The sequence below is a fragment of the Pagrus pagrus genome (genome assembly GCF_965226575.1).
Source record: "Pagrus pagrus genome assembly, chromosome: 15".
Classification (NCBI taxonomy): Eukaryota; Metazoa; Chordata; class Actinopteri; order Spariformes; family Sparidae; genus Pagrus; species Pagrus pagrus.
The window spans coordinates 30503050-30521131 of NC_140199.1; the positions used below are offsets into that span (position 1 = coordinate 30503050).

Sequence of the window (18082 nt, forward strand, 5' to 3'; positions counted from 1 at the left end):
AGAAGTATAAAGATCCTTTACTTAAATAATGTTTAGAGGAACAGTTCAGCCAAAATAAAAATCCAGTCATTTTCTCCTCCCCCCATGCCAATGGAAAGTCTGATGAAGTTTCACAAAATACTTCTGCAGAAAAAACAGCGTTGCAGCATTCTCTGAAACATCTGAAGTAGCTGGGAACTTGTTTTAAAATGTAAAAAATAAGATCGCAAAACAGATTTAAAAAGATGTTAATTAAACCCTTTTTCTAACAGAAATGTGGGTGAACAAGCTTGACTGTGCTCCAAAGGTTATCTCAGGGCTTTGCTGGATGAGCTGTATGGAGCCATTTTATGTTGTTTTTTTCAGTCCTCAGCTAAGTCAGTTGTTTGGAGAATGATGCAACGCTGTTTCTCCAGAAATGTTTTGCGGACTACAAAACTTCACCTGATTTTACATCAGCATGAAGGTGAGAAGATAATGACTGAATTTTAATTTTGGGGTGAACTGTTCCTTTAAAGTTAATCCAGAAAATTAGTATTGCACTATAAAGTTGTGGCTCTCACAGAAGAGGGAGTTGACTGCAAAAAGAGTTGAGTTTTTTTCACTAGTACGGGTCAAACTCCAAAAACATTGATCCTACATTTCCCATAATGCAGCATGACAGCTTCTGTTCATTAAGAACTCCATACCTGGTAGACACCTAAGTCTGCCCACAGTTTGAAACAAGATTTTCTCATTGAAATTTGTCTCCTAGCACAAGATGAAATAAGACTGAAGACATGTTCAGGGGGTTTTCCCAGAATTGCAGCACAGAACACATTAAACTGTTTTCACAGGCTGAACTGCTTCACATCACGTGTAGACACATCACAAGTAAATTGATCTTCATGTGTAAAATCAGTGGACTTAAATTTGAAGCTGATTATAAGTTATAAATGTAAAAACATGTGAAAACCTCGACCATGTGTGGTCTTACTTCTGATTGGACTTTTTTGTGTTCTCTCCAGGGTGTATGTGGAGACTACACACACAGGGTAAGTAAATAACCAATTCTTTCTCATCACTGTTTCATCATCAATATTTGTGCCTTAATTCAGAAATCATTTGAATCTGCCTTTTATATTGCAATGTAAATGTTATGATTACATCAAACTGAACCTGTACTGTTGTCCACCCCACAGTGTCTAACATTATCTCTTACAGGTCCAGCCATATGAACAGTTTTGTGATGTCAGAACAGAATAGAAAAGTAAAGCTGGACAGACAAACGGCGGGTAGCACAGTGATGGGTAGCACATGTGGAGCTCTGCACTTCTTTGAACCGGCTGTCTCTGGGGTTTGGCTAGTTGGGAGAAAACAAGGCAATTACTGGAGGCCTGCTGGCGCATACAGTCGGACGTGATAAGAGCCTGTGTGTGGGGGTGCCAAGAATAAGAGTTTCTTGTGTAAAGGGGGATTTTTCAGATAGCTAAGTCTATTTTCAGTGTAATTCAACCTTTCAGTTGTTGCACCGCTCCTGCTAGGATGATCAAAGTCAGGGTATTCGGAAGCCCAACCCCCTTGTCTGTCCATTAAATTCATCTTTCATACCCTTCTCAGAGCCTCCTGTAGCAGTCTGTACGGGAGGTCCCTCCCCAGTGTCTGCTGCCCAAGGCCTCAATACTATACCAGACCATTTTGGGTTACTGTAGATGGACATAACAGAGCTGACACAGCCAGCAAGATCAGCAAATATTTCTTATGTTTTGTATAATATGTAGTTCATCAGCAGCTTCGTTGTTCAAAGAAAAGTTGAACATGTTTGAAAATGTGCTTTCTTCATGACAGTGAGATATGATGATTGGTATCAATCACATATGTGTGCGTAAGAACAAATGACTCAATTAGCCTAGCTTAGCATAAAAACTTAGTGAGAAACAGATTGCCCCGCTATAGTCAAAGTGAAAAAATACACCTTCAATCAATTACAAACCTCCCTATTTAACAGACTGTTACTTTTGTTTAGCTCATACAAAAAGTATGCATACCTCCGCCAAGACCCAACAGTCCCCTTTAATTCAGTTAAGACTAATCCCATGAATCCCTAATTCTGCTACTGTTACTGTTAATAACCACAAGTTAAACTCCCTTTGCAGAGGTAATTACAATTTTTGCTTGTTTAGGTAGTCACATTTTGTAACTATTTCTTGACGAACCATACTTTATTTCTTCTATAGTGCATGTAGTAATAGCCCCAGCACGTCTATATCATAAACATATCGCTGTTTTCTCTTGCTTCCAGTGGAAATGCAAAGCTAGGCTAATCACATCCTAAATTTAGAGCTACAGTGATGTAAAGTCAGGCTGTACCAAGCCGAACTCAGTAATGGCTCGATACCACCATTCCCAGCACTGACTTAATGACCACTTCCCTGGTGTGTAGGGCCTCTTTGTGCAGGATCTTCCTCTGAAAACCCTGGCTGCCTTACGCTCCAGCCAGGCTCTGATGTTGAAGGTTTGTCGGTGCCTCCAAACACCCTGGTAGATAACCTCAGCAGGGGTGTCACAAAGTCGTGCCGCAAAGAGAGCCAGTGCCCAAGAGCCAAGGCACTCCTTAACCCTCTGCTCTCCACCCAAAAGAAAAAAAAGATCAGTGTGGTGACGAGGTCACTACTGTTTTGGTTCATGCAGTTAGTTAGTTGAATTGTTACTGGAACCACCAAGGGGAAGATGTCAATATTAAAGTTAAATCATTGATGTGTATTAAAAATTTCATTTTCCATGTGGGGGAACATGCAGTAAACATAATAAATGACAAAATTACATTTCCAGAATTTTTAATTTTAAAGCTACTTCGAGGAACTTTAATTTTCTGTTGATTCCCAAAATATAACTCTAAAGAAACAGCTGATGGTCTCATTTGATGTCGGTCATATCACAGGATCAGTATTAAATTGAGACTGTCTCATAAACTATTAAACGTTCTTTTGGTACATTTAATTATTCAACTCCTACATATTTTTTAAATATGAAAATAATGTAATTGAATAAATTAAATAATAAGATTTTAATTTTAGTGTTAGTTTTCTCATACATAACTTAAACACAACTGCAAAATAAAAAATTAGTGTAATGAATTGATTTCACTTTAATATTGGCAGCCCTTGACTTTTATACTTTGAAACCTGTCTCCAGTTGTGGTGGATAGCTGGTGAGGGACAAAGCAGCACACTTGCCTACTTTTACTACAATTATACCCCTACTTATATTTACTTATACCATGCTGTATATATTTCCATAGAAATAGTACTATTGTCAATTTTGGCTCTCAACTGCTGGACTTAAAAGTAGTGTGAGTGAACACAATGAAATGAAGATCATTTCAAAACTACAAATATGTAGTTTAAAGTAGTCGTTAATGCTTCTTTGGGGTTTGAGGTATCGGATGAAGCTAGTCATTGTCTTACTTTTGCACAATAAAAATGGTGGAAATATGTACCCTTTGTAAAAGTGGGCAAGTTGCACGCAGCTGGTTCTTCTTGGTGTGAGTGGGGAAACCAGCGGGATCATCTCTATCCCGCCCTCAACTAAACATGTGCATGCATGTCAATGCATCTCAACAGAAGCGGCGTATTGTACAGCCCTGTGTTGGACAGTTGGCCACAGTAAGTCTGGATGTGCACTGTAACTGTACTGCTGTACTCTCTTTGTGGCAAGACTGGCGCCCACCTCTGCCTCCCTGCAATCTAGGGGCCTGGCTTGTTGTTAACGGGGACCTTGATGCACACAAATCCTGAATAGTGGCTGCTTGATGATATGCAACCAACAGACTCTTACAGCATCAAAGAAATTTGAACACTTTCACATTCTTTGAAAATAAAAAAGTACACAGTACATCAACACTCCCCTTTGGTACTCCAGGCCAATAGTTTGCTGTGCTGGTGCCTCTTTTTGTATTTCTTTTTTTCCCCCTTTTCTCTCCTTTGCCGTCCCATTTCCTTGCTTTTCAATCTCATGTTCTATTTCTCTTTTTCCTCCATATCCCTCCCCATTTCTTCCCCCCCTTTCCTGGTTCTGCCTTGTTTCCTTTCTCTGGCCTCCTGGTGACCTTTGCCCTGTGACCTTTTTGCACCGCTGGCCACCTGTGCTTTGTGACTGCCCCCGGCAGATGTTGCCCATCACCGTGCGCAACATGCCCTCAATAAGTCCTCTAATCCTAAAACGCCTCAAGGTACAATTCTCTCTGCCCCCTACTTGTCCCCTCCTCTCTGCCCGCCCTGTGGATGCCAACCGCCGCCATCCGTCATCAAAACCTCCCCAAACTTTCTCTGCCGTCATGCTGTAATTAACTAACTTTTGGCTGTTGCTGCTTCTGAATGTTTATTGAGAGTCAAGGCTAAAGGTCTTTCCTACCAGGAAATCTGTTTTTAGGTATCAAGCGATCCACAAAATCGTTCGATGTATTGAAATTGAAAGAAAATTACATTTATATAATCTTAAATAAAAATAGCTATAGTTGAAACTATTTATTAGCTGCGCCATCACCTGATGTGCTTTTTGCCTTTTTCAAAGAGAGTTAATGCATTTCATGGGAGATGAAAACATCTTTTCCGAATAAGTTCTAATGTAACAAACAAGAAGGAGCTGTCTCTGCTGCCGGTCTTCCTGGATATATTACAAAGATCTCCCTCCATTTTTCTCTTGTTGATGCCCCAGTTACTGGTTTGTTTCTTCTTCTTCTTGGAAAACAACTGGTTTTACTTCTGGTTTGCGACCTCTACGTCTTCCACTCTGTTTATTACAGCACATTGTGTTCGCTGCCAACTTCTGAAAAAACTGCGCTTTGTGTTGTCTCATTTATTTGTTGTTGATGAAACCATGCCTGAGGGGCATTTTCTTTGCAACATTTAAAAAGATGCCAGTTTGCTTGCTACATGGAGACACGGCTGTGAAAACAGACAAACAAATACATGCTAACTAAATCCTACTAATAGTGTTAACCTCAACTAATCAAGATGAAAGTATGTCTATAAAAACATGAATGAATTATGTAAAAATTTAAATGGAATAAAATGTTGTAATAGATGGTATTGATGGTAACGGAGAGAAATATCCAAACTGTACATAGGTTGCTATAATGTTTAAATACTTTCTTTAAATCTAATGAAATATATGAACAAGCTCACAGAAAATACAAAGTACATGTTGAATGGCAGCTGGTCACATTACAATCACATGTAAAGTTATCACATTGTCCTGCAGCCTTTACTCTAAAGGAGCCTCAGTGTGCTGCCTGTGTGTCAGTTGGTGCTCAGCTACCTTGTTTGGAGAGCAGAACCATTCACTTCCATACATTGAAAACACAAGCTGGACTAACAAACTGTCTCCCTATGACAGATCAGATACCAGCCAGTCAGTCATCCCATTATACGAGACATTTTCATCATCTATCAGTGCTGCAGTGCAACAATAACAGTTTGTGGATAATCCCTAACAAAAGCCAGACACGCCCAGAGACATGAGTCATATGTGGACACATTCTGCACTGCAGTGCAGAGGAGGAATGATAAAATATGGATGTAACATGGATGGATGTTCTTCATTATCCCAGACTAGAAGCTTGACAGCACTCTCTGGTCATGAGCTTCTGTACATGGGTGCTCTCCTACAGTCACACAGAGATTGTTGAGTGGCTGAAGTAAGGCCAGGCCTTTGTGTCAGGAACTTCTCTAACTGACCACGTTTGCATATAAATCATTTTAGTCGTTATTGCCCTCTATGATTATGGGTATTTCCATACAGCGCTGTCTTTTCTATGAAATATTGACCTGTAGCAATCAGGAAATTGGTTTTATGAGTTCCACAAGACGAGAAGCTGAAATGATGTCAGTATGAAACACAGCAGATTCAAGACATGCATCATGTATTTCCGCTGTCAACGTGTATTTATTCTCCTCATATCCTGTGCTCAATGTAATTTTCTGTTGTTTTTTTAATCTTGGCTTTGAGGTAATGTTCCAAGAATCTGGCTGTCAGTGAGCAGTCTTCAAAATAACCACACACACAGATTTATTGAAAGAGCCTGAAGGAAAGACAACCCTGTATCACGCCAAACCGTGTCGTAGACCTGCCAGTCCACCATGTCCCTGTGGACTTTGGCCTCTCCAACTTTGATTAACAGAGTCATTGTGTGAAAGTTAGCAATAAATAACATGCAACGTCTGCTTAGACTTAAGAAATAAGGCTCCAAAACTACTCACTACATGTACTTTTTATACCTAGGCGATGCAAACCAGCACTCTCATATTCTGTCCTCTAGTGGTCTCTTACATGCTTTGCCATGAAACTGGGCTGGTAAAGCTCAGGGTCAAAGCAGCATTTATTCATTTGAAAAATCAACAATAAAAGTTTATGCAACCGATCTTCTGTGTTCTCCAATTCAAAACTGCTACTTACCCAATGAAAATTAAAGCTAAACTTAAAAAAAAAAAAAGTTGGAGTGTCTGACAAGAAGTCAATAAAACAGAAGAGATCCAGGACCATTAGCCTGCTTTCTGCGTGACTACAAACAAAGGTAATAACAGCCTTAACCCCATATCTGTGATGAAATATTAACTTAAGGTGCACTTACCAGCTTTCTCCAGAGCTCCTATAATCAAATAATCATAGAATTATAACTGCTGTCTCTGTTCAAAGAATGACTCTGGCATCAGGTGAGAATGACCTCCTTGATCTTTCTCCAGCAGGCCATTGTCCAGGGTCAATGACTCTGATCACTTTCCAGTTTCTGCTGTTTTTGGTTTGGTCACAGAAAGCTCATATTGCACCTTCAGTTGGTCCTCAGCGTTTTGACTGCTTTCCAGTTTCTTACCCAGAGTCCGGGGTACCTGGAGTACTCTGGATACTTTGACCCAATGTATAGAGATGGGCTCAAAGTTAGCAGATGATTGGAGAAAGCCCTGGAAAAGCTATTAAGTGAACCTTGAGTTTAGATTATTTGATCCCAGATAGGAGTTCCTCATGTCAAGAATGACGCGTCATGCTCAAGCATCATAACCACTTGCCGTGCTCCCCAGCTAACCTTCCTCTCTGCACCCCTCCCTACTGCAGTTATTTGCGGTGTAGTGTGAGGTTGTTGTGTTGCCATGGCCAGTGTGGAGAGGCTGGCTTTAGCATGGCAGGTTGTAACTCAAGGTCTCTCAGCAGGGCGAGCCTGGAGTACAGGGACCTCCAGGGCCACCCGGACCTCCAGGAACTGCAGGTCTGAATGGAGCCAGTGGCCCACCAGTGAGTTCACCCGGAAATTTAAATTCAACTGTTAAGTAATAATTTCAGCTTTCACACAAACAACAGAAGTTGTTGGACAGGGACCGGTGTTAACTTCATTTGATGTCAACTCAGAATCAGCCCATTTGTTTGCATCAGTGGCCATTTAATGTTTGAATCTTTTTGACTTCCCTACCCTGGCCACCACAAATCTTAACAAGACAGTATTAATCAAAAACAAAAGAAAAGGATCTGTGACATGAGCCTGAGTTCCATTTGTCAATTTTAAATTTCCTTTTTGTCAAATTTCCTGCGACCTGACATTAGCCAGGAGCAGCCTTAAATTAAAGCTAGATTGGCATGGCTCGTATCCCGGGCGTTCTGGCAGGTCATGTTGGATGGTCGAAAGATGCCATGGGCAATGATCTGCTGCTCTTAATCCCCATGCTTCCTTCTTCAATTGTGATGAATAAATTTGTGTCATATATAATACTTGTTTCAGCAACAGAGTCAGAAAAAATAACACTTAAAAATTGAAGTTCGAAGGAACTATTGACCGCTGCATTCTTATGCATTTCCACAACGGCAAGATTGAAAGAAACACACAAACAGTGACCTGTAGAAACACCGCTGCCACCAATGTGACAGTGTGGGAAGTCTGACTGGGCAAAAAACAAAAGTGCACTGACTGTGTGTGTATATATATGTATATATATATTTGTTTTTCCTTCTTTGTATTATTATTATTATTATATATTTATGTATTTATTGATTGTTATATACTATATATACTATAACCTATAGTCTATTATACAACAAAATTGCTTCAGCATATAGTGTGGGGGTTAGCAATGGCCGAGGGCTCAGTGGTGGATGAGGCCTGGCCCTATGCATGAGTTACTGAATTTTTACAGTGATAAGGACATCAACGGAGCATACATCCCTCAAAGATGGATTTATTTTTAAATACTTTTTCTAACAGGTTGTGGGCTTTGATTCCTCCCTGTACATTACCACACATTCATGTCATACAGGAATTACCATAATAACCAGTTAATATCTTGTAAACTGGCATCAGCACAGAGTTGCTCTACATCTGATTGACAGCCTAATAATCCAGAAGTACTTGAAAGGCAATCACATGGATGGTCAGGTCAGCTAAAACCTGTTTAATGAAATTTGTGAAAACTGTGCATGTATAGTATTTTAACCCTCACCAGCCAACTCTACAACAGTCTTGAGCTGCCCAATGTCCAGTCAAGTCAAGTCAGTTTTATTTATATAGCTATCACAAATAACAGTTTGCCTCCAGGGGGTTTAAAATCTGCACAACGTACGACACCCTTTGTCCTTAGACCCTCGATTCAGTTAAGGGAAAACTCCCCCCAAATAACCTTAATGGGGAGAAAATAAGGAAAACTCAGGAAGGGCGACAGAATGCAGGAGAGTCTTTTCCGACCTGACATGTTGTATACACACTATTTGTGCTTTATAAGCTCAGGCAGCTCAACAGTAAACAGAAAAAAATTACAAATTACCCTGGACTGCAAATAGAGTCACAAGTTCACTTTGCTCAGGGACACCATTAAAATGTGGACATGCTGCTCTCCATGACTCAGCTAGTTCAAAACTGACATCACTTCCAAGTTGCAGCCTAACAATATAAAACTATGACAAGTTTAAGGTGTAAAGTTCAAGCACAATTCATGTTCACTTTACTATTGTGTTACTTAAATATTGTAGTAGGAAAAATGAAAAATACCCACAAAAGGCATGGTTTCAAATCCAAATGTCATGGAGCTGGTGTTGTAGATGCAGTTATGTACATTCTGTGTAATGATTGTGAGATGATAATTGTGTGCTGTTCTCACTCAGGGAAAGCCTGGTGAACCGGGCAAACCAGGAAAAGACCCTCGGGTAAGCTGTCCTGAGTCCTCCACCTTTATTTTTCCAGAACTTTCTCATTAGTGAAAGTTTGTTGGTGTGACTTTAACCTTCTTGTGATTTCTACTTTGTTTCTGCAGCTTTTACCAGGACTGAAGGTAAACACATTTCTCTCCTTGTCCAAACAGCAAAATCACAATTCTGAAAAACTTGATTAGCATCACTGTGGCCTCTCAACATGACTCTATAGAGTTATTACAGACAAACACACTCAGGCCCAAATAAAACAAGCCACATGAAACAGGGATCAAGTCAAGATGTTTCCACTTGGTCTTCATGCAGTTGCTCTGCCCCACCAACACACATTACACATCTCGTTTGGGCTGGATGACCAGATCTCCACATGATGCTTTCATTGTCACGGATTATTTCAAAGTAATGTAGATTGTGAGGTCAGAGAAACATACAGAGTCCTGTAAACACCTCTCGCTATGTAAAACAAGCTGACAGAAGTAGTTCTTACTTGTGATTGGCTTGCGCATGAGCAGTCATAGCAGAGCTGGGCTGCAGCACCACGGTAGCATTCAGGTGGAAAACATGACTTTGAAGTCCTCAAATCCAGCCTCAGCCACATGCTCTTCTGTACATCTGTCAATGTCAAATACACTGACTGGATATCTGCAATGTATGTACACACTTTATCTCTCTCTCTCTCTCTCCAGGGTGAGCCAGGTGTGCCAGGACAAAAGGTGAACTCTCTTCTGTATTTCACTTATGAAAGAGAATATGGGCTGTAGAATCCAGGATGTGATTAGATTGGCTGGGAAATAACTATTCAGAAATCAATTGATCTATTTAACCCAGGAATGGTGGACGCTTCTCTATCATGTTCTTTCAGACGGAGGCAGGAGGAAGTTGTACTTTGTATCTTGTTGCTTTGCTTTGGATAAAAACATACAGTTTTATTGTTTTCAAAAGTCAAAGGGTTAACCTATTTCTGTAGCTGAAGTTGGTGCCTGGTGAAAGAAAGTAGACACAAAGGAGAAGATGGCAGCAGGACCCCTAAAGAACCCGCGGGCGGAATACTTTCAACAGATGTTTGTCCCTTTGCTTGTGTTGCGTGTCCACTCACAGTCTGTTTGCTGTGAGTCATCTGTGTCTCTCTGTCTCTCCACAGGGTGATCGAGGTGATGTCGGCCCACCAGGGACTGAAGGCCCAAAGGTATTTCACTCTCTACTTGTTTTATGACTTTTCCTGTTAAATGTGGTGTTATGTGTTTTACTGAAAGATTCATGACGAAAATGTTTCAAATTAAAGCCCCACTCCAGTGTATATTGGTATTTTTATGATATACAGTATGGTGAGTAGGGCTTTACACTCAAAAAGATGTGCTCAGATTTCTTAAAATGTATCTTAATACAACAGTCACATTGGAATGGATCACTGTTATCATACTCCTCCTCAATAATGGCTGTGACTGATCCTTTTCTAATGCCATTACACTGTAAGAAATAGGGTCAAAATCCACAGTCCATGTTTCATACAAAAAATTTACTTAATTTATTTAATTTAACACTTCACAATACCCCGAGAGAGTGGCTGACACATACACAACACTAAGTCACAAAAACGGTGCCAAACAAGAGGAAAGACTGAAGCACTGTACAAAACTGGTCCAGTACAAATCAAAACACACAGATTCAAATCTTCAGAAGGGTTGGGACGCTGTGTGAAACATAAATAAAACACAATGTGATCATTTGCTAATCCGTTTTGACATAAACTCAACTGAAAATGGTACAAAGACAATATATTTTATAATTGATCTCAACAATTTCATTGATATTTTTATCTGCTTAATCTGAATTTGAGGGCTTCCAAAAGAGTTGTGTCCAAAAACACCTGTGACTTGTCGACTAGTCATCATAGTTGTCATCTGGTCCTTCCTAGCAAGCCCCACAATACAAACAAAGTATTAAGTGAAGCTTTGGGAGTTGTTTAGAACTGATATCATAAAAATACACAGGCCCTGACCTCACAAAATGATACAGCTAACATCTGCTGCCACATTTATGGTTTTGACATTTACTCAATGGAAAGGTTTTGTTGGGTTATTTCACAATAGTCTTCCTACTATTGAATAAACAGGGATGAATAAAACACACAGACACACACACACACACACACACACACACACAGACACACACGCTGTGGATGGCAGCTTAAAGGATCTAACCTTGGCTTTGAAGCTGTGAGGGGGCAGATCGAGGTATGCCCGCCACACTCTCCACATGCCTGTCCTTCTCCACTTTTTCATGGCTTAACACACTTCCTCTAGAGGACACACACACACACCGACACACACACACACACACAGCAACTGTTCTACACTAATCCAAGGCATTATATGGCATTATGACCTCATATACACAAAACATTCCAAGCGCAAACACTAGGAAACAACATCATTCGAACTACGACGCTCTACCTACCCCTGTAGTGTCACTTTTGCACGTGAGGGGCTCTGCCCAACACTTTGGTGTGAGACTGGGCTGCCGATGTCAAAGTGATCAGGTCACCACTCTAAGGTTGGTGATGATCCTCTGCGGTTTTGTATTTTGCAGATACATTTTTAATGTCAGACAAGATTCAAGATCTTGCCTGATGCTAAATAGTGCCTTCAAACTGTGTTCAGTTTTTCAGACTCAGTAATTCATAAAGAGAGATGACTTTGTTCAATGAATCATGTGTTCATAACCTTTACTCTTACCCTTCCACTAAACTCCACAGAGCTAGAGCCAAACATCTCAGTCCTCTGGCTATCACCAGCAGTTTGTTGTCTGCTGTCAACAACATGACTCTCTGTGAAAGGGATTTTGCCTGAAGCCACTGTGTTTTCATTGAAGGTCACAGTGAAAACATAATGTCTCTCTGAAGTTTTTACCTCAGCTTCTTTGAGGCAGGGACCGCTGGAAGAACCTTGTTGCTGTGAGCTTCTGTGCAGATAATTGCCTTGTAAACTTCAACTTCCACCATTTTTCCATCTCGCTTTGTTTTCCCTTGAAACCCAGCTCAGAATCCTGTTTCTGTTTTCTGCTTTATGAGCACGTCAGGGCAGTGAGGTAAAGGTCATGAAGAGGACAGAGGAGAGGGCTGTTATCTGGCTTTTTTTCTAGATGTTGAACAAAAGGGATTAGATAATGAAAACAGATGAAAAGCAAACTGCTACTGCACAACATGAGGACTTGTATATAGTCTTCAGTGGTCATAGTAATACTTATAGAGGATTTGTGCTCCATCTAGTGGGCTGCTGTGATTGTTGTTACATTTACAGTATTTGTTTTTGCTTTGATTTACAGGGCATTAATGGAGACCAAGGAATTCAGGTAAGATTTATTTTACCTTTCAACATTCTGAAGTGTCACAAAAGTCTAAGATCTGTCAGAGATGTGTACCGAGTCTCTGACTTATGTACTGTGTGATATGGTGTAAAGATCAAGAAAAGCTTGATAATTAGTTGGAAATGTTTTAGTTTTTCTTTTCTTAGTTTTAGAAAGTAAAGTGCACTACACCATGGGACCAATACCTTCAAATTTCCATCCATAAATACAAAAGACACAACCTCTGTGTTGTCAGTAATAGATGCAGCGCTGTTATGTGTCAGCTTTAGCTTCTGTTTTCGACTCATGTGGATGAAACAAGGAGAGTAATCTTGTATCTTTATTAACTAGTTTGTCAGTTTTTTGGAAAGAATAGAAGTCAACGACCTTGTGGGTTAAGGTTGGGGTTAGGGTTGCCCTACTACAGCTCATTTTTGTGCATGGCCAGTTTCTTTCCTATATGCCTTTCACTCAAAACATGATCACTGAGTATGGATCTGTATCCAGTATAAACTTTTGGTCTTCGTGTTTTTACTTGCTTGGCCTGGATGAGAAATCAGCTCTCCATTCGCTACTGTTTAATTGCTTTAGCAGGCAACCACTTGGCATGCCTGTGCAGGGACCAACATGATGGAAAGCCCCTGATGTCGTCTCAAAACATGTAGATCTCCACTTGTCAGGTCCATGTCGTGGAGCACTCCCTTTTCCCCCGAGCCTTTGCTCGTCTTTTGATTTTGCCCTGGTTGAAAAGGTGTGTCTGTTTTTACTGCCCCGCTGCTTCTTTGAGCTGATTTTTCCATCCTCTGTAGGGAGATGAAGGAAAGGAGGGTTTCCCGGGAGAGAAGGGAGAGAAGGTAGAGTAAGAGTCATGCATGGAGCCGTGTGTGTGTGTGTGTGTGTGTGTGTGTGTGTGTGTGTGTGTGTGTGTGTGTGTGTGTGTGTGTGTGTGTGTGTGTGTGTGTGTGTGTGTGTGTGTGTGTGTGCGTGCGTGCGTGCGTGCGTGCGTGCGTGACATGTTGAGGTCTATTCATGCATGGCAAGATCATAGACATTGCAGCTGGGGTCTGGATGAAGTGGAGAGGCACTTCAAACGTTTGGATTTTATTGAAAGAGCTGCTGTCTGTCTTTGAACACAAATAACCTCAAATCCTTCAGTCAGCATTATACGGCTATCTTAGAAGCTTTATCTGGCAGGAATGATCATTTAGCAGTTGTAGCTATTCTTAGTTATCGATCTATTTATTTTTTGTCAAGATGGTTCATTCAGCTGTTTCTTTCAACTCTTAATTGATTTGGATCCTGTTTATCTAACAGGAGTGTTTCAGTGGTGCAAAGATGTCTGGTGGTGCCGTATATGGAGGCTCTGTTTTCTGAATACTTTCACTGGGCTCTATAATTCGTCAATATACTACACCTTTTTAAATGCATTTAAATATGCAGACTATACCCAACTAACACCACTTCATATATATCCTATGATTTTTTATATATATATTTATGTCACATGCTATGAGAAGTAACAGCCAAAGCCAGTGTAGTACAATCCTGCATTTCTTCAAATGGAGAATATCCTTCCACCTATTTCTTTTCGGTTGAGTTTTCAGAGAGAGAAGATTAACTTGTTTGGATGTGGTTACTTCGAAATGTCCTCTCAGTTTATGTTTGAACTGTGAATCTGATCTGAGAGGAATGATCTATTCCACTCAGTCAGGAGTATTTAACTCAGTGTAACTCAACGACGTCTATGTCACTAAATCAATTAGTGAACTTATTTCTCTGACATATGTTCTCCTTCTCTCAGGGAATGCAGCACTTACAGCAGCTCCTTTGGCCCCAGTAGCATGGCAGTAACTGTCGCAGCTGTGTGTGTGTGTGTTTTCTCCATTAAGCCTCACAAATGGACAGATAGTGGGAAGAGGAAGAAAAAGTAAACTGCAGGAAACTTCGAGGAAACTTCAGTTTCGCTGGTCTCCAAAAAAAAACAGCAATCTGGAAAGGCTTTTATTTTTTAGTAATGAAGAAGAAGTGCTTTTACAGGCTGATCTTCAGTGTAAGATACCTTAATATGTGAGGTCGCTTAAGCAGTTGAGGCTTCCATCAACCCAGGGGATGTCTGTTCTATATGGAATCTCAGAGAGCTGGCTGCTTTGTGCCAGAGTGAAATATATGGGCCAGGTGGAGGTTTTGTGGTATACTCAATAACCATTAATATCTGCATGGTGCCGACCACAATGATGACTTCTCTAGACTCAACCTCCTCCGTTCCAAAGCTCTCAGCAGGCTACACGTCCATGTCTAGCCATAAAGGAAGCAGACACAACTACCACCTCAGGACCTGGTCCCATCTGTCAATGTGCTGAAATATACTCCTGCTTTGCTTTAGGTTGATCCAATAAGCTTTGTCATTGAAGGCAGCTTTGATTTTACTTTCCCTGTGGGAACTGAGAGCAGCAACAGATGACGCTAGAGGGAGTGGATTTCATGACAAAGGAGAGTGTGTGCCAACACTCGCACTTCTTTGACTGATTGAAAATGTATCTGTGCCTTTTTCCTTTCATTACAAATTAGAAATAATGAGCCTTCCAGCTCGAAGAAATATTATGAGCAGAGGGAAGACAGAAATTATGTTCTTGAATCACCCACCTCATTCTGTTATTCCTCACAGTGACCATACATCTGGATGCACAACTTCTTCTTCTGGCTCTAATAAGCAAATTGAAAAGAAAAATGAACCAAAGTATTTCCTTTTTTCTTGAACAGGTCCATATAAATTCTAACAGTTAGTTTAGCCAATTATAAATAATCCTCGCCTTTTTTGAAACACAGAATCTCCTGTACTGATCCGAACACATCAGAAATAAGTTTGTGTTACATTTATCCATCTTACATTTATTCCAGAGCAGGATACCATACCAATATTTTGTCCAACTATATATAGTCCCCTGAGGATTACTCCTTGATGAGTCCATTTCTCTTTGGGACACCCCATGAGCCTTCCTCTACTGGCACTCTCAGACCAACATATATCAACTTTACACATAATAAAGAAAATAATCTGATTTGCAATGTAATACTCATTCTGGTCATTCCTGGTCCCAAGAGGATGTAACCTTTTGGATGTTAAGTGAATTTACAAATTCAGAATGAAGAATACAATTCTCATAGTTAAAGCAACACTAGGTAGTTTGGACTCATTACTACCCCCAGCTGGTTGAGAAGCGCAATTATCTGTTACCAATGTCGTAAATACCGTCACTGTATGAGCATCCCTGGGGAAAATGAATCCACATGAATTTGTTGACGGAGCTGGCGATTCACGGAACACGACACTTGGGCGTGAATGTGTTTAGTAACGTCTGAAAATATAACTATGTTTTTGGGAGTTACTAAATACAATCGCAAGTTGACGTGTTTGGTGTAATAACTACAACCAACTCGGTACGACAACAGTAAGTAGCATGCTAATGTTACCTCCCGACCACACTGTTCAACAATTACGTTGATTATCTGCATGAACTAAGGAATCTGCAACTTTTCAAGACAAGACGTTCATAGTGTTTTAGTAAGTTAGTCATCGTTTACAGTCACTACATGAAAACGTGCAAGCTATCGACACGGACAGCATTAGATTATCTCCCGGCTTTATTACGGTTATAAACTGTGAACAAATAGTGCCCCACATAACAACAAATCAACTCAAAGTAAAAGTCGGTAAGATAATAAATATGTATGTAATATATGACTTACAAATCCAGTAGCATCAAGTCTAGGTCGCCATCAGTCTTGAAACCCATTTCTTCTTTCAGCTCGCTCCACCGAGTGTAAGCTGGTCCAATATTTATCCGTATCCGGGCTCGTGTTCTATCACTTTCTCTTTTTCTTTTCTTCGCCTCCTCAGACAATACCTTCTTGGCTTTTTTAGCTGGCTCGGCCATGGCGTAGGTTTACGAAAAATCCAAGTAGCTGCTGGCAAAGTCCACCGATGAATAAATGTGTGACGTATGCCGTAAAGCAGGTCGCACTAGACGCCTTTACGTCAGGTAGGTACCTACCCGCTCTGGGAAGTTACAGAGTGCGGTTTCTGCTGGCATGACCCCCCTCAGGCTGCAGAGATGTCATCATTCATCCTATTAACCATTTTTCTACCACTTAACTGAGTTTAGAAACAATATTTTAAGGTCGAAAATCTAGTGTTGCTTTAAAGTAGAAAAAAAAAGTAATTGCACAAATTAGGAAAAACTAATTACACCCAATACATCCCTGGCTCTACACAGGCCGTTGTTGGGCAGAGGATTTTGGAGGAGCAAGCAGAAATCAAATGTAGCAGCTAATCCACATGCAAAGGGAAGGGGCCCCAAATGCAGACACCAAGGCAGAGCAGAATGAATGAAGGGACACGGCTGAAGAAAGACAGGAATGGACACAAGTGATGTGCAGACAGTCGAGGTATTGTCTACCTTTAGGTCCCCACCAAGATACCCCTCCAGGACAGTCAGGATGCAGGACAGTGCAGGTGACACCAAGCTGGGTGGGTTGAGGGGAAATCAGGGTGAAGATAGGAAGATGGGTTGCTTAGGGACTGAAGAGAAGTGGAGCAGGAAATTTAAGGTGGACGGCCTAGGATCAAGACAGATGAGCGGATGAAGGCCTGGATGCCTGTGACACAGATGGAGCAACTCTGGAGGCTGGAGGAACTTAACCTATTGAGGAAGGTCAAGCGGACGACTAGACATGCAAAGTTGCTCAGGAGGATGACCATACAGGAGGAACTGCTCAGCAGAAAGGGGAGAAGGACTACTAAATGGGTGGAGCCATTCTGGAGGAGGCCTTGGAGGCCTTGGAGGCTGAGGATACAGGCGGGACCCCTCTAGAGGTTGGCAACTGAGGCTGGACCACCATGGAGGTCGCAGATGGGGATGGACGTCAGGAACACCAGCGGGCACCAGAGGGTTCAGCTGTAGGTCAGGAGTTCAAATATCTTATTGCAGTGGGGAAAAAGCTTTTGCAGAACCTGGATGTTCTGCTGTGTATGGACCGGTACCTTCTCCTTCTCTTCGTATCAGCACACTGATCTATTAGTGAAAGCCTAATCCTGTCCATCTGTTACCAAGTAAACTATTTCACTGGTTATTGTATACATGGGAAGTGTTCTTGTACTTTAAGTCATTACAGCGAACCTGGCAATGAGGAGTAGTTTCTCCATGGCCTTCCTGTGAACGGGAGAGTGACAGAATGACTTGGCTGCAGCACAAACAGAATGACAACAAGCGATCCTGCAGCATCATTGCATTGTGATTACAGCTCTTTTTTGTTTGATTGTGACCAACTGGTTTGAACTCATCCCTCTCTGTACCTCTCCTCTGAAGTGGAAAGCCTGTGGCTGCATGGTTTTAATAAAGAGATTACATTTTGATAAATCAGGGCATGGCACTACAGTGTGACACATCAACTCCCACTGTATGTCACACAGAGAGAGAGATTTTAAAATAGAAGACTGGTGGACAGAGTAGAAGGTTTTGAAGCGACTAGAGGAATCGATGAGCAGTCATAGATCAAAGGTAGATGCTGCTTCCTGCTTCTTTCTTGTCAGGCA

At 41.1% G+C, this 18082-nt stretch overlaps 1 protein-coding gene across 1 annotated transcript in view; it reads left to right on the forward strand.

Moving 5' to 3' along the window:
- Positions 1-18082, forward strand: part of LOC311270681 (uncharacterized protein) — a 77545-nt gene that overhangs the window by 23872 nt on the left and 35591 nt on the right. The window contains exons 10-18 of the mRNA XM_084375746.1: positions 987-1013; positions 2402-2473; positions 7162-7245; positions 9100-9141; positions 9249-9266; positions 9831-9857; positions 10286-10330; positions 12469-12495; positions 13299-13343. Coding sequence (XP_084231872.1) covers positions 987-1013; positions 2402-2473; positions 7162-7245; positions 9100-9141; positions 9249-9266; positions 9831-9857; positions 10286-10330; positions 12469-12495; positions 13299-13343 — 387 coding nt within the window. The remainder of the gene's footprint in view (positions 1-986; positions 1014-2401; positions 2474-7161; positions 7246-9099; positions 9142-9248; positions 9267-9830; positions 9858-10285; positions 10331-12468; positions 12496-13298; positions 13344-18082) is intronic.